Below are 23,105 nucleotides of genomic sequence, written 5' to 3' on the forward strand. Positions count from 1 at the left end.
TAAATTTGGGAAATTATTTTAAGAAATAAAGGAAATACTTAATCTCTGGCTTCTGCAGCATTGTCCTTGAAGTTATGACGTGTGTAAAATCTGAATTCTACCTCTTTAGTCCCTAGTTAGCACACCTCACTTTTCCTTAGCTTTAAGTATGGGTGAGTCAGCCTGAGGGGGGCGTTAGGTGCTAAAAAGGGATATATGTGCCCTAATAAAGACTCATTAATATAAGTGGAAAATAGTTATAGGAGAGTAGACTAAGACCAGATTTTGCAAGACCTGTAATATCAGTCTGAGATGTATAGAACGTGTAAAACTTTTAGAACAAGAGTTATCTACATGAAAGTGATGGTTTTGAGACTGTTACCCTGGTAATGCAATATAGAATGTATGAAGATGAAAAGAGACTGAAAAAATAGCAGTCAGTGAATTGTACTGTTACAGAGTGGCTGAGGATATGTGTAGGGACTGGAAAGGAGGGGACCATGTGACAGACTGAGGAAGACTCAGCAGGACTCTTAATAAGAGAAAAGATGACTCAGGTTTGAGTCAGCCGGAATGGGATTTAGGGGCGTGAAAGAGGATGACGTAGCTAGTTGAGGGAGGAAGGATGGAGCTCAGTTTGTACTTGTTGTATATGAGAACGTTTAACTGCAATATAACTCAGGCATCACGTGCTATGACATGTCTACTTAGAATAAGAAATGTTTTTTTACTTAAATGAAATGACGTTTTTTTTGATATGTAGTATGTTTTCAGTAACTTTTGAGTTGATCAAGGAGTTTGTATGGTTTTATCCATAAAATAAAAGACAAACTTTCATTTTTACCAATAACTTTATTGATTTAAATATTTTGGCTCTCTCCCCCATGGTAGAACATTTATTGTTCTCAGTTAATGTCTCTATTTGATACTATCAACTAAAATTGGTCTCTCTGACCATAGAACATCATTACCAAGAAATCTTCAGCACAGAACTTTGCAAACCAGTTCTCAACGCATTTGATCAGTCACAGCACCTTTTCCATACACTGCACAAATCTTCTTTTACATTTCAATTTCATTTTTACCTTTCTTGAAATAATAAAGCATAATATGCTGAAAATGTTATGTATTTTCTTGTATCTTCAATATTAAAATGGCTGGCTACACAAAAACAACAATTTTACAAGTTTTTTAAAAAATATGTGCTGATGTGACAGCTGTCACAATACAATCTAACAAAATTGTTTCAAATGAAGTTGAAGACACCAAAGCACTGCTGGAGCCACCTTATGGAAAAAAACCAAATGAACTTTCTGGTCAACCCAGTATTTGTTGATAACATACATCTGGAAAGGTATATTTGAAGCAACAAAGTAGATGACTGGAGCTACATATTTTATACAGAGAAAAGCAGTTGTTCAGAGACTAAATTTTCTGTGTTCATCTGAGAGGGTAAAAAGAAAGTGGAGGGGAAAAAATTAGAGGGTAGAAGGAAACTTACATCACAGAGCCAGAGAATAACAATTGGAGAGTAGTCACCTTAGATGCAGGGACAAAGATACACTGGCCGTCTTCTGTAGAGTGGAAGGGGTTGGTAGAGGGTTTGTAGATTGTAGAATGTGAAGAGGGAATAATAACACTGGTACAGATAGTTTATGACATTTGTCAGTGGAATGAGAAAAAGAGGCACTAGAAAAAGGAGAAGTTAGTGTGAAGAGAACTTTTCTTCAGGATTTGGGGGAGAGCCCTGTACATCGTTTGAAAGGAGAGGTAAGGACTGGAATCAGGGGAATTATTGAGATGTAGAAGATAGAGGTCTTTAGGACTCGGAAAAATAAGATATTGAATCGAATGGCAGGGGCAGCCTTGGAGGCTTCTTCCCTCGGAACAAGAGAACAGGAGCATTGGTATAGAGCAAGTGAGCAGGCACCAAGAAGGATAGATGAGGAGAGGAGACTGCTGTACCTTGGTGTGATGCATTCGGTTATAAAGTATTAACAGAAGCATTGACAGAAGAACTGAAAAATGCTTTAAATCTTCAACAAAAAAATTCTGAAGTGATTTTACTGTGTTGAACTTACTTTGGTAGTGAAGTATAAAAATCCTTTAAGTTGTTGAAACCCAATTGGAAAGTAATTTACTTCAAGCTCTTTTTATTGGTGTAATCAATTGGAAGACTAAATTAGAACCATATTTTATTTCTATCTCTCTTAATTTTTATTGCAGGTTATATTATAAGTGTTGTGCTACTAACCTTGCCCAGGCAGTACCTGGTTCAGCTTTACCTATATTTTTTGACTGCCCTGCTCCTCTATGCTGGCCATCAAATCTCCAGGTAAGAATGTGTCCCCATTTTTGAAATGTATGACTGAGTTTCAAATTTACTTTCACCAATAAACTAGTTTTTGTGAACACTGTCAGGAAGCCGAGGCTTTGGTAGGTATCCAAAACAGTTTTTTCGATACTTGTATTCTAAATAAATATTAGCATACAGGTTTAATAGCTGGCGATACACTTCAAATTTTATTTCTGTTCTTAAAAACAATTTTAATATGAAATGGGCCTTAAGATTATGTTTACAGTGATACCCGTGAACTTTTCTGTATTAACTGAGAAAACAATTTCCACAGACGGGCTAGTGGAACACTTTAACAATTACAGATTTCATTACTTTCTTGTCTTAGGAAGTCAGTTTATGATGCATGAGAATCGGCACAAGATGCAACCATGTATATAGTGGGTGATTGATATAAATTATTTGATGAGGTGAATTGGATAGCTCAGAACTTCTGCCTCCCTAGCAATAGTATGTGTTTGCCTAGGTCTGGTACTCCTAAATTTTAAAACTGGTCTGCCAATGAATATGAGCATCTTATTTGGACCAGAATGTTAAAATATAAGTGAACCAAAATCCACACAGTAATGGGGCAGAATAAATTTTGGAGTTATAATTTCTTCTGTTTTGATTGAAGTGTGTAGTTGTAGTAAGATATACTCCTAAATTGAAGAAGAGTGACAGTTACTTTGCATATATAACAAGATATAATTGTTTATAGGTCTGAAACACAGATTTTGGTGTAGGCTTGAAATCTAATCTTAGAAATAGCATTTTTTATGACTAGAATTCAATGGTTGACTTTTTAAAACCCATTTTATCCCCTGATTATAAAATATCGGTAATACTGTTCAATTTAGGAAATACAGAAAATTTAAAGGTAGTACTAATTACCTGAAATTATGTCACCCAGAGATAAACCTGTTAAAATTCTGGTATTTCCTTTCAGTTTTCACCACTTCATTGGATATGAAAAAGTGAAAGTAATTAATGGTTGCTGACTCTGGGCCCTTCTTGTTGAAGCAGGAAACGTTCCACTTTATCCTCCTTAATATTTTATCTAGTTATTTCTCAAATGCCCCTGAGTGTTTCCCAGAAACTCAGTCTTCTCACATTCCTGTCCTCTCTTCCTGTCTTGTTGATCTCTCTGCTCAGAGTGGACCTGGGGGGTGGTGACTTATTCTTGTCCTGCCCAGGGTATGTCCTCACATGTCCGAGTTGCAAAATCTGGAGCTGCCAAAGCAGTGCTGTATTTCTTGTAATCCTCACGGTGTTTCAAATCACGCTGTGCTTAACTCTCAAGTGCTGACGATGACTTCTCTAATCTGGAGTCACACAAGTATGTCCCTGCATCTTAGGCTCCTTCAGAGGAACAACTTGGGCCTTCTCCTGGAGCATTGTTCTCCATAGTTCCAAGGGCTGCACTGACACAGACAACATGCTGGCCCTCCTTCCTGGACACCCCTGAATCTCATAAAGCTCAAAGGAGAGACGCCTCCCTATCTTTTTATTTGTTTTTTTAAAACAGAAATTGTGTCTTTAGAGTATAATGGGGTTAGTTACCCTTCAAGGTGTAAATGAGTGCCTGGGGACCTAAGAGTGCCACATTTTTTGGATAAATGGATAGGTGACAAGATAGGTTCAAATCTCATGGTCCTTATTTACTAATCCATAACTGTAGTATCACTACAGAAAGGTAAGTCTCAGTTTTCCTTAGTTGTAAAATGGTAATAGTATCTTAAGGGCTATTGTAAATTGTTGGGTTTTGTGGGGTTTTTTTTTTTAAAGATTTTATGTATTTATTTTTAGAGAGAGGGGAAGGGAAGGAGAAGGAGAGGGAGAGAAACATCAATGTGTGGTTGCCTCTTGCATGCCCCCTACTGGGGTCCTGGCCTGCAACCCAGGCATGTGCCCTGACTGGTAATCAAACCGGTGACTCTTTGGTTCGCAGGCCAGCGCTTAATCCACCGGGCCACACCAGCCAGGGTATTGTAAAGTTTTAAAAAGATAAAGCACATAAAGCTCTTAGCCCAATTTCTGACATATAAGAAGTGCTCAGCGAATTTTTACTGACATTCTTTTGTCTTGTTTTTATTACACAGTAATGTGTTATGGGCATTTTCTATGTCATTAGTCTTTTAAGATGATTTTTTAAGTGGCAGAATGTTCCATGCTGTAGCTATATGTTAGCTTTTTAAAATTAATAGGATTTTGGAGATCAGTGAGAGAAGTCTCAAAGTTGAAGGTAGATTTAAATATTAAAATTAATGCTTTGCTAGTTACTATAATTCTAAGTGAAAAAACAATGAACCTGCCATTTCCCTCGTGGTTTTTCAGTTTTCGTGTGGTTTGTGGTATAGTGATAGCTGATACCATGTAGCTTTATTTTTATCTACACTATTACAATACATCCAGGCTTTTTGAAGGGAGGTCAAAATTCTGTCATGTAATGATAAAGGGTCATCAGTAAAGAAAAGCCTTTTTCTGATTATTCTTGTGGCAATTTCAACTTTTTAGTTTTGGTTTACGTAGGACTATATTTCCTGATCTTTAAAGTTTGTTTTCATTATTAGAAAATTCAGACTTATTTTAAACAATAAGATTTTAATAAAATTTTACAGTGTGCAAAATATTTTCTTTAATTCATTTCGATCCTTACTTTCCAGTATTTACAGATGAAAAACTGAAGTGGTCAAACAGCTAGAAGGGGGACAATCCCAGACTAACCTGACCTCAGGTTTTCTGATTCTTAGTTCAGTTCTCTTGCGGAGGCAGGATGGTTAGTGGACAGGAAACTAGTTTTAGAACCAGACTGGGGATGAAAGAGTTTTCCTCCCTAGTAAATAACATTACCTTGGCAGGTTGCTTCTTTGATGACTGCCCACCTTAATGGAGTTAGTTTTGATGTTAACAAATTTCAGGGTATGGCATATTTTAGTGTTGCTCCTCTTAGTATAATTTATACAGCATAGTGCTATCTCACAAAAGGTTAGCAAAGATGTGATCTTGAATTGCTCATAATGTCACATTTAATAAATATTGAGGCATGAATGTGTCACACATGTAAAATATTAAGGCTGAACATTTTAGTTTTTAAAAAAGCAATGGTTCAGATTTAATGTGGCAGATTTATAACCAAGTATCTTCTTAAATAACAGCTCTATTGAGATATAATTCACATACCTATTTAAAGTATACAGTGTCATGGGTTTTAGTACACACACAGAATTGCAAACCATCACCACAGTCGATTTTAGAACCTTTTTTTTAATCCTCCCCTGAGGATATGTTCATTGATTTGAGAGAGAGAGAGAGAGAGAGAAACAATAATATGAAAGAGAAATACTGATCAGTAGCCTCCCATATCTATCATCCCAACCAGGAATCAAGCCTTCAACCTAGGTATATGCCTGGACCACTTGCAACCTTCTGGTGTACAGGATGCTTCAACTAACTGAACCACCTGGCCAGGGTGATTTTAGAAAGTTTTCGTCACTCTATAAAAAATACCCAGTACCCAATAGTCACTTCCCCTAACCCCCAGTCCTAGTCAGCTGTGTTTTCTATCCCTATGGATTGGCCTATTCTGAACATTTCATATAGATTGAATTGTACAGTATGTGGGTTCTTTGTGCCTGGCTTTTTTCACTTAGCATGTGTTCAGTGTTCATCCATGGTGTAGCATGTATCATTTTATTTTTCTGTCCAAATCATACTCTGTGTTTGGAATATACCACAGTTTGTTTATTTTTTCATTAATGGATATTTCACTATTATGAACAATGATGTAAAAACATTCATGGTTTTTGTGTGGACATATTTTTTTTCATTGGCATATATCTTGGAGTGGAATTTCTAAATCATCTAATATTTATATTTAACCTTTTGAGGAACTGCAGACTCTTTTTAAATTGGCTACACTATTTTATGCTTCTACCAGTAGCATATGAGGGTTGCAGTTTTTCCATACCCTTGCCAACACTTGCTGATGCCTGTCTTTTCTTAGTATAGCTATCATAGTGAATATAAAGGGATATTTCATTCTAGTTTTAATTTGCATTTTCTTGATGGCTAATGAGGTTGATCATCTTTTTGTGTGAATCTCCTTTGGAGAAATGTTTATTCAGATCCATTTGTCCATTATTTAATTGAGTTGTCTTTTTAAAAATTGAGTTGTAGAAATTTTTTACATATTTAGAACAAGTCCCTTATTTGCTATATTTTCCACCATTAGTCTAGTTATAACCAGGCAGACAGAGTCTCAGAGTGACTGAGAAGAAGAGTCACACTACTTGGATAATTTAAATAATTAATTTGATACTTCAAAAACTGAATATAGAAAAAGACATTTCCAAATATTTCTTATATTGAAAACTTCATAAACTTTTGAAAAGTTGGATGTTTTTCTCCAAAATACATGTATTCACATGATCAAGCTGATTATCCTTAAGTGAATTTTTAAAAAAACCAAAAAACCTATTTAGAATATGTCTATAGAATTGATATAGCTTGCAGTTCTGAAGAAGTAAACATCAGAAAATCCATGGGCTCAGGTGCTGTAGTATAGACATTTAATATTAATATTCTAATTGAACTCATTAGAATTATGCTTTTAATTTTGAGTGATGCATGGCGTGTATTTTCCAGTACCAATCCTACTTTAAAATTGAGACTATCTAGAACTAAGGGGGGGAAAAAAGAAAACTTCAATTGACCTGACCATTTTTAAACTCTAGTATTCTTAAATTTCTTGTTTTATTGTTAGGTTTTTGAACCAACCATCCATTTTATATATGTATGGCTTGAATTAAGAGCTTACGGGTTTCAAAAGATGAAAGTATACTTTTTTCCATTGGGTATATAAGTATGGTTTCAAATGTAAAACTTCCCCAAGAGTTATTTATGTGTATACAGGTAATTAGCTCCACATTTTATGAAAGCTTATATAATTCTAACCTGTAGATGAGCGTTTCTTTGTTTGGGGATACCTAGCATTTTGAGCCAGGACATTCTTTGCTGTAGGGGACAGGCCTGTGCATTATGGGATGCTAACAACACCCTGTCTCTCATTTGATTGCGGAGCACCCCCTCCCCAGCAGTTGTGAAACAAAAAGTGTCCCTGATTCTGTTGTCTCCTGGGAAGCATTTTCCTCAGTTGAGAACCATTGCTATTCAGTTACAGAATTGTTAAAATGATTTTTGTCACTCTATATTTAACTTCTAATTTTGGCAGGAATAAAACTGACCCATTTTCAGTGTTGATGTTTTCTTCTTTTGAACAGTCACTAAATATTGGGTTGGCTAAAAAGTTTGTTTGATTTTTTTTTTTTCTGTAAGATGGCTCTAGTAGTGCTTCGTTGTCTTTTAAGTTCATTCAAAACAATTTTGTTAGATTGTATTGTGACAGTTGTTAAAGTGTCATGCATTTTTTAAAAACTTATCAAAATTGAAATTTTGTGTAGCCATTTTAATATTGAAGATGGAAGAAAATAAGTGACTTTTTGGCATATTGCGTTTATTATCTCAAGAAAGGTAAAAATGCAACTGAAATGCAAAAAATTTCTGCAGTGTGTGAAGAAGGTGCTGTGTGACTAATCGAACATGTCAAAAGTGGTTTGCAGGAGATTTTTGGCGGACAGTGTTCCACAGTTGGTTTGGAGACCAGTTGAAGTTGACAGTGATAATTGAGACATTAACTGAGAACAATCAGCATACTATGCAGGAGACAGCCAACATACTCAAAATATCCAAATCAATAAAGTTATTGGTGAAAACGAAAATTGTGTCTTTTATTTTATGGAAAAAGCACATGAACTTTTTGGCCAACCCAATATATGGAAGGGGGCTAGGAAGATGCTGAAGAGAAAAGGAGAGCGGCAGGGTGGTAGAGATGACGTTAATAATGAAACTGTAAGTAAACGAGCTATTCCATTGCTAGTGCAGTGCTTAGAGTGTAGTAGGTCCTCTAATTCAGGCGTTTGAACACCTCAGTCTCTGGGATCTCCTTAAATTGAGCAATGCTTTTGTTTGCACATATTGTACAAGATAACTTGGAGAACTCACCACTTTATTCTGTGTACTGGATTTAACATTGAAAGTTCTACATAGCCAGAGTGTACAAATTGTTCCTTGGTTATTCAGTAACTCAGGTTGCTTAAGAGACTATTTGTTAATAAGTTGATGAATTGATAAGCTCCTAGGTATTGTTGTTGTTTATTTTTTATAACTTGCTGCTCTTTAGAGCAAGAATTTTCTGATTTCGAGCTGTTCTTAGGCCCTTTTCATACATCTTACAGTTCCAATCGAAGGAGAGTAAGCTATTATAGGGACTAGGGAAGTAGATTTTCTAAGGATTTAGTTTATTAATTAGCGCTCAGGGTTAACAGTATCGCACAAATTGCTGACAAAGTGAAAAAAGGGGATTAAGAAGGGAAATATTTATTCAGTTAAAGGAGAAGGCAAGAAATCTTCTTTCTGACCAACTTAATCAAAAAAATTGCAATACTGCTTTTGAGTATCTCACCTAATTCAGTCTTAACATAGTTATAAAATTTTGTTAAAAATTAGAATTTCATGGCTCTTGGCTTTGGGCTAATTTTTGACTTAAATGACTCACTGAATTTTGGATGATTCCTTCTCCAGATCCTTCTTATTCAGGCTTACTGTCTTTTTTCTTTTTTGTTGTGAATAGCCCACTCTGTTGAGACTCAGTTACAAGAGCTTTCGTTGCCAGCAGGAGAGGCTGTGAAGTTGCACATGACTTAGATACAGAGATCTTTGTTAATGTCCACCTTTATTTCAGTACTTTCGTGTAGTCTGAGATTCAGTGCTCCTGTTCGTCTTTCAGAAGGGACAGCTCTACCGAGACTGCTTCGCAAGGCTAGTAGTTTAGCCCTCACCAAAGGCACTGCCCTGGCTCAGGGAAGCCAGGCTTAGCTCCCCCAGAGAGACCGCAGATTTTCTGGGCCTGGCTGTCTCTATGGAGGTGGGATTTATCTGTGAGTCAGTCAAACAGGAGATGAGGGACTGTCAAGAGACTGGAGTGGAGTAAAGGGGAGAGGGTCTAGGGTGCCTGGGGAAGATGTTAATTTCTTTGGTAGGATGATTGGTCCAGTGTCTCAGGTTTTTTGAGCAGGTGTAACGGACAACAATGGGGGAGGTTACAGCATTGAGGGGGAGGAATTCCTAGGGTCCTAGAGGGAGGCATAATGAGAGAGCTCGTGGGAGGCAACCACTCCCTGTTGTGGTACCATCATGGCCTGTCGACTGATTGCCCTTCTGGAGTGTAGACCTTTCTTAGTGTCCTGTAATCTCAACAAATCACAAAGTAAGGAATAGATGGAGAGTGGAAAGAATAAAAAAGAAAGTCGTAAAAACGATTAGAAAGTTAAGAGGCTTAAAAAAAAACAAACCCAAAAGAATATATGGAAGGATATATATAGTTAAGGAAATAGTTAAATTAAAACATTTTCTAATAGCCCTATAATGAGAGGTAAAAGAAGTACAGTAAGTGATATTTAAAATAAAACACATAAAATGCACAAAGAACTAACTAGATAAATGAAAACATATAAAAGTGAAGATGAAAGATACGATTTTTAAATAGAGCTATGAATTTATAAAATCTTTAAAAACTTTATACACCACACAATATTCTATATCTCTTTATTTTAAAGATTGATTGATTGATTGATTGATGGGAGGAGGGAGAGAAATATTAATGTGTGGTTGCCTCTCATGTGCCCTGACTGGGAATTGAGACAGCGACCCTTTGGTTTACAGGCTGGCACTCAGTCTATTGAGTGCACAGCAGTCAGGGCTATTCTATATCTTTTTTTATAGCACTTATCACACTTGTAATTAAATAATTGCTAGGATGAGTATTTATTGTATGTTCCAGTCCTGGTTTGTAAGCTTCATGCTTACAGGAACAGTTTCTTGTCTATTACAGTATTCCAGAGCCTTATAGTTTGCTAACATACTATGTTCAGTGAATTCTTTTTGAGTTGAAAAACAGGTAGAGTTAATTTTCTTTAGAAGTTTTGTTTTGTAAAATTAGAATATGACAAGCAAACAGGGAAAGAAAACATGACAGGGGACCCAACTCTGCAGTCTCTCCTTCAATTGAACCTTGTTATGGAAGAGCTCATTATGAAAGGGGGCCTGGGGCCCTTTGGAGGCATCTTTTGGCTTTTTTCCTTGGGGATAGTGCTCTTGTAGGCCCTCCTACCCGCCACCCTCCTTTTTTTAATTTAAGGTGAAAGTCCCATGACGTAAAATTAACCTCTTAGCCCTGGCCAAGTGGCTCAGTTGGTTAGAGCATCATCCCGACGCGCCAAGGGACGGGAGTGACGCCATCATTCCTTGGTCAACGCACATACAGTAATCAACAGATGAATGCGTAAATAAGTGGAACAACAAGTTGATTTTTTTTTCTTTTCTCTAAAAAAAAAAAAAATCAATAAAAAAGTAACTACTTAAAAGGAACAATGTAGTGGCATACAGTTCATTTATAATGTTCTGCAGACATCCCATTACCTAATTCCAAAATACTTTCATCATCCCTAAAATGAAACCCAGTACCTTTAAGTGGTCTTTTCCATTTCCGCTGTCCCCAGCCCCTGGCAGGCACTCATCTGTTTTCTGCCTTTGGGGATTTTCCCTGGCCTCTTTTTAAACTAGATCTGTTGGAGAGGGATGCTGTGCCCAAAAAGAAATTATTTGGCTTTACAGGCCTGCATAGTACTGGGACTCAGAGTTAGATCTCTTTTCAATACTTATTTTTTAAATAACATCTTCATGGACGTCATAAATTTAAGTGATATTTATATACTTTAAACTTCCTAATTCTCGTAATTTTTTAGCATTCTATTCTAAAACTATAAAATATAATAATTACATTGATGATTACCTGTAGTAATCTAGTAATCAGATATTTATATGTGATTTACACATGTAGCACTTGTCTGTCTCTACAGTAAAACAGGGTTTCAGCCATGACTTCCTGGACTGGGAAGTCTGGATAATTGTTTGCTGTCCTATGCACTGTAGAATGTTTTAGCAGCACCTTGGCCAAGGTGCCAGTGGCACCTCCAACCCCCTTCTAAGTTGTGACACTTAGAAATGTCTCCAGACATTGCTGAGTGATCCTTCAGGGGCGAAATCACCCTTGGCTGACAACCACTGCATTACAATAATTTCTCTTGAGAATTTGACTTTCTCTTTCATTTGAGACTGTTAATACAGTATTTGTGAGAAGTAATTATCATAGAGTGATAGAGTAGAATTGCTAAATCACCCATGAAGTTTAGTTACTGATTCTTGTAATTGTTCTCCAAACTGATTTCTATTCTTAAAATTTCTTTTCTTTGAGTTCTTAATTTTGATGTTTGGCAGTACTCTCCTTGCTGCTTATGTAAGGCTCCTTTTTGGTTTGGCTCTGGTATGCTAAAGGAATTCAACTTGATTGCCTAATAGGAAGTAATTTCATGGAAAAAGTAAATACAACCATATGAGTTTGTTCAGAAGTACTTGTAATATTCAGCTGTTATGAAGTACAGTGACTAAAACATTTATCAGTTGAAGAAAAGAGAGAATTTTTTCTTAACAAATTTCCCTATTTTGATGTCAAAAGAACTTAAACAACTGTCTTCTAGTGTTACCATTTAACTTACTGATAATAAATTAAATTCTCCCTTTCTGTGCTTCCCTCATATGCCATGAAAGTTGTTTCTCAGAATGTGAAGGCTCCTTGGCTGCTACTAAAATCTTGTTGCTCAGTAATCACAGGTTAAATGAAATAAAATTCAAAAATGAATATTTGATTTTATATAAGATCTATTTCAAAATAAATTTATAGGCTATTTAAATTCCCTATAGAGTTGAAAGTGACATTTTTAAAGAATTTTCCCTGTATGAGCCAGTTTTCTAACTAGTTTGAGATTTTACCTGTAATTAATTTGTTTGACTGGGGACAAAACTTGGGGAAAAATAAGACAGGGTGGATGGAAGAAGAGAGCCAAAAGAGGAAATGTTTAATGTAATATTACAGGGTTTTATTAAGTGTAGGGTAGAGAGAGGACACCTCAAACGAGCTTTCTACTGGGCGTGAACTATTTAATAAGGTCATGGGAAGAACGAAAATCTCACACAGTGGAGCTTCAGTTGTCTTCCCTGCATAGTAAAATTCAGTTTCTGTGGATTCTGTTTTCATGCTTGGAAGGAGATGAAGGCCATCTCTATATCATTTGTTATATGTATATTTTTCTTAGTATAGATCCGGAGACAGGTGTAAGAATTCTGTGCTTTAGCTGCTTCTCTCCTCCTCTGTGCTTGGAAAATGTATCTAATACATTTTCATCATTTTACCTATTTAGGGACTACGTTAGAAGTGAACTGGAGTCTGCCTATGAAGGACCAATGTATTTAGAACCTCTCTCCATGAATCGTTTTACCACAGCCTTAATAGGTAAGTGCTGTTAGTGTAGGTAGGAACCAACCAATTTACTGTGTTACAAAATTGGTGCATAATTACTCCAAAAAAAATTGGGAAACTCTGACTCTTTTCAAAATGCAGCCATGGTTAAATGTTTCATTTTCTTAGTCTTTTTTTCTCATGCATCGGTGTTTATAATCATATGCTGTCTGCAGTAGCTTGTGCTTTTTAATGGTATTTTAAGTATTTAGGAATTAACTTTTTAATAAAGCTAATTATGATCATAAGATTAAAATAAAATACGCAGTGTCTAAAGTTATTTTATACCTGTTGAAATCTTCACCCTGTGGTCAAAAATAAAATTGCCAGAAACATCAAGGACTTGAGACATGATTGGAATATTCAGGTAGCAGAATGTAAAAATAGAAGTGTTGGTTAAGACCCCAAAACAACATACACAGAGTGTAAAGTGAGGTACCAGACCCCTCCGGCCAGAGGTGCAAAAAAGGAAGTGAGAAAAAACTTGTTTTGTGACTCTTGACCTCACCCATGCAGAAGGTGTTAAAAGGTCCAGTGTTGGAGATTGAGGGATGATTTCTTTAGATAGACTGTTTTCTCTGAAATACCTCCCCAGCCCATCACATCTAGAGAATTCAGTGGTAGACCATTTAGAGAGTCACATGTCTTCTGTGGCTGGGGAGAGGGTGGTCGATACCCCTACTGGTGTCTGAGCAAGGCTGCAAAATCTAAAGCTGCACCATCCAAAACTAGCCACATGTGGCTATTGAGCACTTGATATGTGGCGAGTCCACGTTCAGATACACTGTACTTGTAAAACACATCCAATTTCTAAGACTGTACGAAAGATGCAAAATGTCTTGTTAATTTTTTATACAAATTTGAATGTCTATATGATATTTGGGATGTTAAATATAATACATTGTTAGTTAATTTCACTTTTTTTTAACTTTTAAAAATGAGGCTACCAGGAAATAAAAATTACTATGTACTTCATGTTACAATTTTAATCTGATATAAAGGCCAACAGTGGAGTGGCTGGCTGTCGAGTTTTCCGGTTGTGAAGTGACAATGACTTGTGGGTTTTTCTGCATCTTCTAATCTGTTTAGGCAAAGGATGTTAGTTTCTTGTGCATTACATGAAGGTCCCAAGAGTCTATGGAATTTTCTCAGGTCCTTCCAGGAGGGCCCTTTAGAAGGATGGCAAGGCCCCCACAAGGATTGAAATTCCAGATTCCCAGGAGCCAGAGGAGGGTACCTAAAAAGCACCAGGGGTGCTGCAGATAAGACCCACAGTGACGGGAACAGTCTCAGAGGGACCCATTAACGTGCCCAGGAGGACGATCAGTTTTAAATTCCTGCAAGTCCAGGGAGCACCAGCGCTGTTCGTTGTCAGAGCACACTTGACTACAAACTTCCTCCTTCCCTCCCTCTGCTTCTTCCCTACCTGTTTCTGGCCTGGGGAAGTCGGAAGAGAGGAAATGGTGCTGGCAAAGAGACAGGAGCCTGCCATACCCACTCCACCCTCTCATGCTGGCTTTCTAGCTACAGCCTTAGGAGGCCTGAGCCAGAGTGAGGGGAAGCCTCAACCTGAAATCAGTTTCAGAGTTTCGGTTATCATTAGATTGAGATTGTGTAATTTAAACCAGATTAGAAAAGTTACGGGATTTACTAATCTTCAGAATGGATTTTAAAAGACAGGAGACAAAGATAATGTTGCTTTATGAATACATCCTGTGAGTTGGTGTATTCAATAATGGTAACATGCAAGTGTGAAAATATTTGCTAGGTTAGAAAGCTTGTAAAGTATTCAAAGCTTGTAAAATACACAATTTAATATAAATCTGAAACATTTTCTTCATTTGTTTTCCTTTCAGTGGCTCTAATAGTCTGGATACTCAACTAAGATTCAATTAATTTAGACATAAAACAAAATCCATAAACTATTAATAAGTAGCATATTTTTTCCAGTTTTGATTTTAAAGTAACTTTCTACCCCTTTTCTTCCACTTCACTAATGAGCTTATAATGAAAAACTAATTTGAATATGCCATCATTTCTTAGGGTTGCAGATTTCTTGGAGATATTTCTGATTTCTGAAATCCAAAGAGTACATGGAGATTTTGATTTATTCAGAATTGCCAGTTGGAATAGGCACATCACAATAAACAACTTCCTGTTCTTTTGGAGCTACAGGAGAGATTTCCACTAACAATATGATTCCTTCCTTCTTCCACTTAAATAGGAGTCATCTTCTCTTAAAGAGAATCGTAGCGCATGAGTCATATTCCTCCATGAAAGGTAAACGAAGCCTGTAGCCCAGAACGGGGCACAGAGTATGCTGGCATAAGCTTGTGGGAATGCTCAGAGCTTAGAGGAAGTTTACATCATGCTGAACAAGGAAAATTAAATATCATAGCTCTGAGCACAGTGAAAGTAAGCTTTGCCAGAAAGAAATTTCCTCATCATTCTTAGTACTAAGTCAGGAAAGACTACAACTTTATGATGAAAGTCAGCTCTCTCCTGTACCATCTGTCTCCATTCTCACGTGTCATTCCTGCTGTTTTCTTTTTTGTCCCATTCTGGGAATTCTGTTCATTGGATAAAGTTTCTCCTACACTGAGCCCCTAACTTTCTTACAGTTCTATTTTCCTTTTCTTACTCCCCCCCCCCCTTTTTGATTTACTTGCTGAAATTTCCCATCTTCCACACTTTTATTTTCTTATTACATATATTTAATATCAAGGACCTTGTTGTTTTTTATTGGATACTTTTTTCTGCTATGATAGTCTTTTTCATTTCTTAAATATATCTCTTTGAAGCTTTCTTTTGTTCCTTACAGTGTCTCCATTTCCTCTGAAGTCTTTTTCTCTGGTTTCATCTTTGTCTTTCATGGGACAGCAATGTTTTGCAAACCTGGATTGGAATCACCTGATTTAAAAAAAAAAAAAAGAATTATGAATACTGATTCCTAGGCCCTATCTGAGGCTGTTTAAGCCATACATTTTATTTTACTTAAGTACCTGGGAGGCCTTGACTAATCATTTGTATTAAAGTGAGTTATTAAGTTGGTGATTGGAATCCCTTTTACGGCTTACCAACTGGTGTGAGCACAGTTGGTGTTCAGGTGGGACTGGCTGCGTGAAGTGTATTTGTAGGTCATTTCACTTGGATTTGGTTATTTTTCCCTAAAGGGGAATCTTTCTGGGCTCTCTTTGGGAAGCTGGTGTCAGTGACTAGAACTGGGAGCCAACAAATGTGGTAGCAGTGTTTGGAGATCTAGAGAGATCTCATCTTTGGGGTGCAGACTTTGATTTCAATCCCCTCTTTTCATTTGGGCCCCTCACCTGCCCTGGGCTGTTTGTGGTGTCTAGGGGTCTGTTCCAGCCTTTCCAGAGAACAAGCTCCAGTCTGCCCCCCCAGGTAGGGGAAAGAGTGGCCTGGCCAAAACCAGTAGCAGCCTCATATGTCTTTGTTTTTTCTCTGTAATATGTTGGCATACCTCACTTGTTGGCCTCTCCTTGGTTTTTCATTGTCATGGGTTTTCCTCTTTTTTATGCCTTCATGAATGTTTTTCACATTATATGAATATCAGTTCTTTAAAGACTAAAATTAATACTTTGGGAGAAAATACCACATGTGTTATAACAAATAGGTTGTTAATAAATGGCCATATGTAAAAATGGTTGCCACTTTTATATTATTCTACCAATAATACATATGGATAGAACACAAACAGAAGTCCCAAAATATTGTTTTGCTTTCTATTGTCAGAAAGAGAAGTTGACTAAATGACTTTTTAAGCAGGGAGGCTTGTCTGGGACTTCTGGATACCTTTTTATAAAAACTGCTTTTTTCATTTTTGATGTTTTATTGTTTGTGCTATTACAGATACCCCAATTTTTACCCCTTCGCCTCCTTCAACCCAGCTTGCCCTCATTTCCATCGTCAGTCCCCACACCGTTGTCCATGTCCATGGGCATGTTCTTTGACTAAACCCTCCGCGTTCCTTCCCCCAGTCCCCACCTCCTTCCTCCCCTCTTACAGCTGTCAGTCCATGATGTCTTACCTCTGGCTCTATTTTGCTCATTAGTTTGTTTTGTTTATTAGATTCCTCTTATTAGTGAGATCTTACAGTGTTTGTCTTTCACCGACTGTCTTATTTCACTTAGCCTAATAGTTTCCAGTTCCATCCATGCTGTTAATTATAGTTTTCATACGTTATATTATTTTCATGTGTGATTAGATGTTTATATATCTTATGAAGTGAGCACCCTTATAAGTCTAGTACCAATCTGACACCATACTAAGTGATTCGTAAATTAACATGTTCAAAAGTTTCCAAGATAATCTGAAAGGAGCAATGAGAGGAGACTTGTCCAGCCAGTGAAATGGAACAGTATGGTATTGTCATCAGAGTAGATCATTGGAAAAAAAAAAATTCAAGTTTCAACACAGATACAAATATACAAAAGATTTTAACGTATACTAAGGTTGCATTTCAATTTAACGATAAAAGAATTAGATGATTCTAATGTCTAGTTTTGAAGCAACTGACTAAACATCTGGGAAAACCAACTTAGATCTTTTTATTTTATTCTAAAATTAAATAATAATTTTTAAATTAAAGACTACTAAAAGAAAATATAGGTAATTAACTAATTGTATACTTATACAGGGCAGGGCAGAAGTAGGTTTACAGTTGTGAGTACATGAAACACAGTTTATTGTTGTCTTCCATATGAACAACTGTACACATACTTTTGCTTCATCCTGAATACTCTTGCGTAAGAGGAGCTTAACCATGGCACCAAAGGTGGAAATCATTAAGGAAAAGATTGGTAGGTTTGAATATTTACAATAAAAACTTATACTGAGAAGAACAAGAAGTTATTAAAATGTGCTGACAAATGACACATTGAGAAAATAGAGTCATATAGCAAAGGAGATTATCTTGCTCAACCAATAGAAGGCTACATATGTGAGTAGAAGAATGAGCAAAGGATATAAATAAGCATTCCACCAAGAAATTGCAAATTTTTATACTATTATTGGTAATGGCAGTGCTATTGGTAATCAACAAGACAGAAATTTAAAAAAACTTAGGATTGCTGGTCAGGATGGCAGCATAGGCAGACATGGCTCACCTCTTCACATAATATCAAAATTGCAACTAAAATACAGAACAGTCATTACTCAGAACCATTGGAAATCAAGTTGAATGGAAGTCTGACAACTATGGTATTAAAGAAACCACATCCATCCAGACTGGCAGGAGGGGCAAAGATGCAGGACAGGCTGGCCCCACATCCGTGTGTGCTAGATGAAAAATCGGGAGGGGTATCTCAGGAGAGAGGAGTCCCAGCCCTACACCAGGCTTCCCAGTCCAGGGTTGCGGTGCCTAGAGGAAACTTCTGGAGTCCCAAGCAGTTCCCCTTAAAGAACCAACACAGACTTACTCAGACTCACTCCCTCTGAGCCTCAGCACCGGGGTAACAGCTTAAAACGGACCAGTGGCATATGGGGAGGAGCTGAAGTGTCTGGCATCAAGGCGAGAGCTGGGGGGACAGTTTTCTCTCAGAAAGGTGAGCAGAGAGCATTATTCCTTTCTCGGCCCTCCCCCCGCAGAGGCACGGACCTACCTGAGACTCCATCAACCTGGCTTACACTGTTTGCCCCACCATGGAGATTCCCTGAGACTTCCTTGAGACTCAGTCCCACCCAACTTATGGGCCCACCCAAACTGTTAGCTGTGACTTTTCCATATGAATGGCTGCTCTTGGCTCAGGCTTCACAACTTCTTAAATCCGATCAAACAAGCAACAGCTGGCCTCAGTGAATCCCCAGCCCCCATACCTCATGCTAAGTGGTCCTAGGCTTGGCTCTAGCAACAGCCAGTGTAGATTTACAGTTTGGCTTCACCTGGGAACCGCTAAGCCCAGCACAGGTAGCAGCCATCTCAGATTGCTTAATAGCTCAAGCAGGGCAGTCCCAGGCAGAAAACAGGCGAGGGATGATCTTGGCCTGCGTCTCCTCGGAAATCCCAGAGCCTGCAGACAATGTTGGAGACACCCTGCCTCTGCACAGCTGTTCTTCCACGGAGGGCATAGGTTGGTGGTCAGTGGTCACAGCCAGTCCTTGTAGCCGACTGGCCTGGGCAAATCCCTCCCATTGATCTGCCACGAGCAAAAGTCTCAACTGCAATAGGAGAGTGTACTCAGCCCACACAAAGGGCGCACCTCGAGTATCCAGCTTGGGTGAGGGGAGGCTGTGAGACAGGACACCTGCTACATTAGGCCACACTACCAAGACAGGGAATCCAAGCAGCTCCACCTGATACATAGAGGCTGCCAAAATGAGGAGACAAAGAACCATGGCCCAAATGAAAGAACAGATCAAAACTCCAGAAAAAAAACTAAACAAAATGGAGGTAAGCAATCTATGAGATGCAGAGTTCAAAACGCTGGTTATAAGGATGCTCAGGAACTTAGTGAGGTCCTCAACAACATAAAAAAAGATCTAGTCAGAAGCAAAAGATTCACTAATTGATAATTGAAATAAACAGTTACGGGGAAACAACAGAGTGGATAAAGCTGAAAATCAAGTCAATGATTTGGAACATAAGGAACTAAAAACAACCAATCAGAACAAGAAGAAGAAAAAAAGAATCCAAAAAAAAGGATAGTGTAAGCAGCCTGTGGGACAACTTTAAGCTTTCCAATATCCATCATAGGGGTGCCAAAAGGAGAAAAATGAGCAAGAAATTGGAAATCTGTTTGAAAAAAAAAGTGAAAGAAAATTTCCCTAATTTGGTGAAGGAAATAAACATGCAACTCCAGGAAGCACAAAGTGTCCCGAGCAAGATGGATGCAAAGAGGCCTACTCTAAGACACATCATAATTTAAATGCCAAAGGTTAAAGATAAAGAGAATTTTAAAAGTAACAAGAGAAAGGCAGTTAGTTACAGCTGATTTCTCAAAAGAAGCTTTGCAGGCTAGAAGGGATTGGCAAGAAATATTCAAAGTCATGAAAGGCAGGGACCTGCAGCTAAGATTGCTCTTCTCAGCAAAGCTAACATGTAGAATTTAAGGGCAGATACCGAGCTTCTCAGACAAGAAAAATCTAAAGGAGTTCATCATTCTTAAGCCCTTATTATAGGAACTTATTTAAGAAAAAGAACATCAAAACTATGAATAATAAGATGGGAAAAAATACAAGTCAACAATTGAATCTAAAAACCAAGCTAAAAACAGAACAGAGACAGAATCATGAATATGGAGAGCATTTTGATGGTTGCCAGATGGGAGTGGGGTGGGGAAATGGGTGAAGAAGTGAGGGGATTAAGAAATGCAAATGTGTAGTTACAGAATAGCCACGGGGATGTAAAGTACAGTACAGGAAATGGAGCAGTCAAAGAACTTTCAAGTATGACCCATGGACATGAACAATGGTAGGGGGATTGCCTGAGGGAATGGGGGTACTGGGTGGAGCAGGGACAACTAATAGCAAAATCAATAAAAAATCATTAAAAAAATATAGAGAATATTCCTTGCACTTCCCTTAAATTATTTTCACTCTTGGCAAGTCAGTGGGAAAATGGGCACCCTGTACACTGGGTGTTTTGTTTCTGTATGGCAATCTGATAGTATGTGTCAAAAGCCTTAAAAATGTTTCTTCTGACTTGGTAATCCCACTTTTAGGAATTGAGTTAAAGGAAATACTAGGAAATGTGCTTCCAAGTATGTCGTAACTGTGTAAGCTTATTCACAACAAAGCTTTTTATAATTATGAAATATTTAAAACATTCAAATGCTAATATTACATTGTGTCTATTCAGTGTAATATGCCATACAACTAAAAAATAATGTATATGTACTTATTACTATGGAGAGATATATGCATAATATTTATTAAATGAAAAGAGCTGATTATAAAATATCATGTACATTATACATTTTTTTTTAAGATTTTTTTTATTTTTAGAGAAGGGGAAGAGAGGGAGAGAAATACGGAAGTGGGAGAGAAACATCAGTTGGTTGCCTCTTGCATGCCCCCAGCCAGGAACCTGGCCTGCAAACCAGGCATATGCCGTGACTAGGAATGGAACCAGCTACCCCCTGGTTCATAGGCCAGCACTCAATCCACTGAGCTATACCAGCCAGGGCCATCTTTTTTTATATAAAAGATTTATGTGTATTCATGTACATAAAATCTGAAAAGGTATATGGATAGCTAACTTTTGTTGAACACTTACTAGGTTTCAAATACAATGCTAAGACTTTACACGTAACGGACCCAAGATATTAGCAGTGCGATCTTTGGATGATAGAATTTTAAGAAGTTGAGGGTTTCTTTTTTTCTTTTTACTTCTCTACATTTCCTAACTTTTCCATAATGATTAGTCATAATCCTGTTTGAAAATTTGTTGCTTAAATTTTTAGCTTTGACTGTAATTGAGTCCTTTGAGAAGGCTTGCATGGTCCTGTAAAAAAAAAGATCAAAAGCTTAGGAATAAATGTTCTCACGGCATTAACTTGAACAAGTAACCGTATCTCTTGGGTTTTATGTTTTCCCTTATAGACCAGAAGAGTTAAAATACGCAGGCGCCTTTGAAAAAGGAGCTGTATCTACAATAGTAGTAATTGAATTATAATATTAGACATTTGAAAAACTCTCTTCATGTTATACATACCATCTGGAATGTGATGAAAACCAGTGGATATTTGTGCTGCTTTTTCCCCCCAAGTCCCTGGGAATTGTTGCTCAGAACTCATAGAACATGTTGAATATGTAATTATGGTCAGATGAAGTTAAAAATTGATCTAAGAGATCTTAATTAGAAAAGCTGTGTCATCATCCTTATCGACAGTGGTTTGTGTTTTTATTTTGCAGATATCAAATCTCAAAATTAAATGCCTTCTCCCTGTTTTAGGTCAGTTGGTGGTGTGTACTTTATGCTCCTGTGTCATGAAAACGAAGCAGATTTGGCTCTTTTCTGCGCACATGCTTCCTCTGCTAGCACGACTCTGCCTTGTTCCTCTGGAGACAATTGTTATCATCAACAAATTTGCTATGATTTTTACTGGATTGGAAGTTCTCTATTTTCTTGGGTCTAATCTTTTAGTACCTTATAACCTTGCTAAGTCTGCATACAGAGAATTGGTTCAGGTAAGACTGACAACCACACACACAGGTAGATAAAATTCGATGTAAGTGTTATGTATTTTAAAGATTTAGTTCACTTTTATTTCACAGTCCTGGCCATGGTAACATTCTGTTTGATGGTTTCAAGATAGCAACTATTTTCAACCCAGCTAGGAACATCTGAAATTCTCAGGAAATTCTGTTGAGTGGCAGTAAGGGGAAGTGATTTCTTTGGGTTTTTACTTGTGCTGCTGTGTACTAGCTGTGTAATACAAATTTATATATTTTTTCCTTTGAATTCAATCTCATGGAGCTAACCTAGTTTGTAAAAAACAGTAGATGTTGAGTAAGTATTGATGGGATACTGTTTATTTAATCACCATAAGGACAAAGCCACCATTTTTCAATGTCAGGTTTACGCTCTTGGTTGCCCTAAGATTCATGCATCACTTGGTATTGTAATTGAAAACACGTTATAGATTATGAAGTTCATGGCATGGAAAGAATTTGATAGGCAAGAAGTGAAAACTGTCAGGTTTTTAAGTGGTCTGTTCCTTGAATGGAGAGGAGGAAAAGTAGTCTTTACCTCTGAGTGACCAGTTTGCTGCCAATAATTTACAGCTAGTTGAGCAATTTTCCTTTTTTCCCCCCTCCATTATTTTCCAGTCAAGGAAAGAGAGGTTACTCTTGACTAGATTTCCAGAAAAATTTGACTTCCAGATGAAAAAATTTTAAATTTAGAATAACCTGCAAGTCAGTGTATTTTAACTTAATACTTAAAGATCTTTACCTACCTAGAGAGATGCTAGTTAGAAACCAGAACAGCTTGTTTGTCCATGTTGTTTTAATTTAAGATCTGTATAGTTTATTGAAACATTACTTTGAGAATTCTGGCACAACCAGCTGACCACTTAGGTTAGAGCGTGCAGCCTGCCTGGGAGACCCTGTTGTGTTGCCAGGGTCTGGTCCCTGACTTGGTAACTCCAGAAACTTGGTCATGTTACGCTCATAGGCCAACTCAGACTGTGAGAACCAGTTGCATGAGAGATTGTTTTATAAACTGGGAAGCTAATTTATAGACTTAAAATAGATGTACTTTTTTTTAGGTGTACCTTGCTTCCTGGTGTTAATGCACTTGGCAAACCAAATAAAGAAATGCTGCATGATAAATACACAGTAGGAGCAAGGGGAAAA

At 37.4% G+C, this 23,105-nt stretch overlaps 1 protein-coding gene across 4 annotated transcripts in view; it reads left to right on the top strand.

The window, feature by feature from the left end:
- The window catches only part of RNF145 (ring finger protein 145), a 50,861-nt gene that overhangs the window by 10,013 nt on the left and 17,743 nt on the right, over positions 1–23,105 (top strand). For all 4 annotated transcript variants that reach the window (XM_054568107.1, XM_054568108.1, XM_054568110.1 and 1 more), the window contains exons 3-5: positions 2,206–2,314; positions 12,691–12,782; positions 21,700–21,935. In XM_054568107.1, the coding sequence (XP_054424082.1) occupies positions 2,206–2,314; positions 12,691–12,782; positions 21,700–21,935 (437 nt within the window). The remainder of the gene's footprint in view (positions 1–2,205; positions 2,315–12,690; positions 12,783–21,699; positions 21,936–23,105) is intronic.

This window comes from Pteronotus mesoamericanus, unplaced genomic scaffold, assembly GCF_021234165.1.
Source record: "Pteronotus mesoamericanus isolate MK-2021 breed Mesoamerican mustached bat unplaced genomic scaffold, CSHL_Meso_final contig_2, whole genome shotgun sequence".
In the NCBI taxonomy this organism is placed as follows: Eukaryota; Metazoa; Chordata; class Mammalia; order Chiroptera; family Mormoopidae; genus Pteronotus; species Pteronotus mesoamericanus.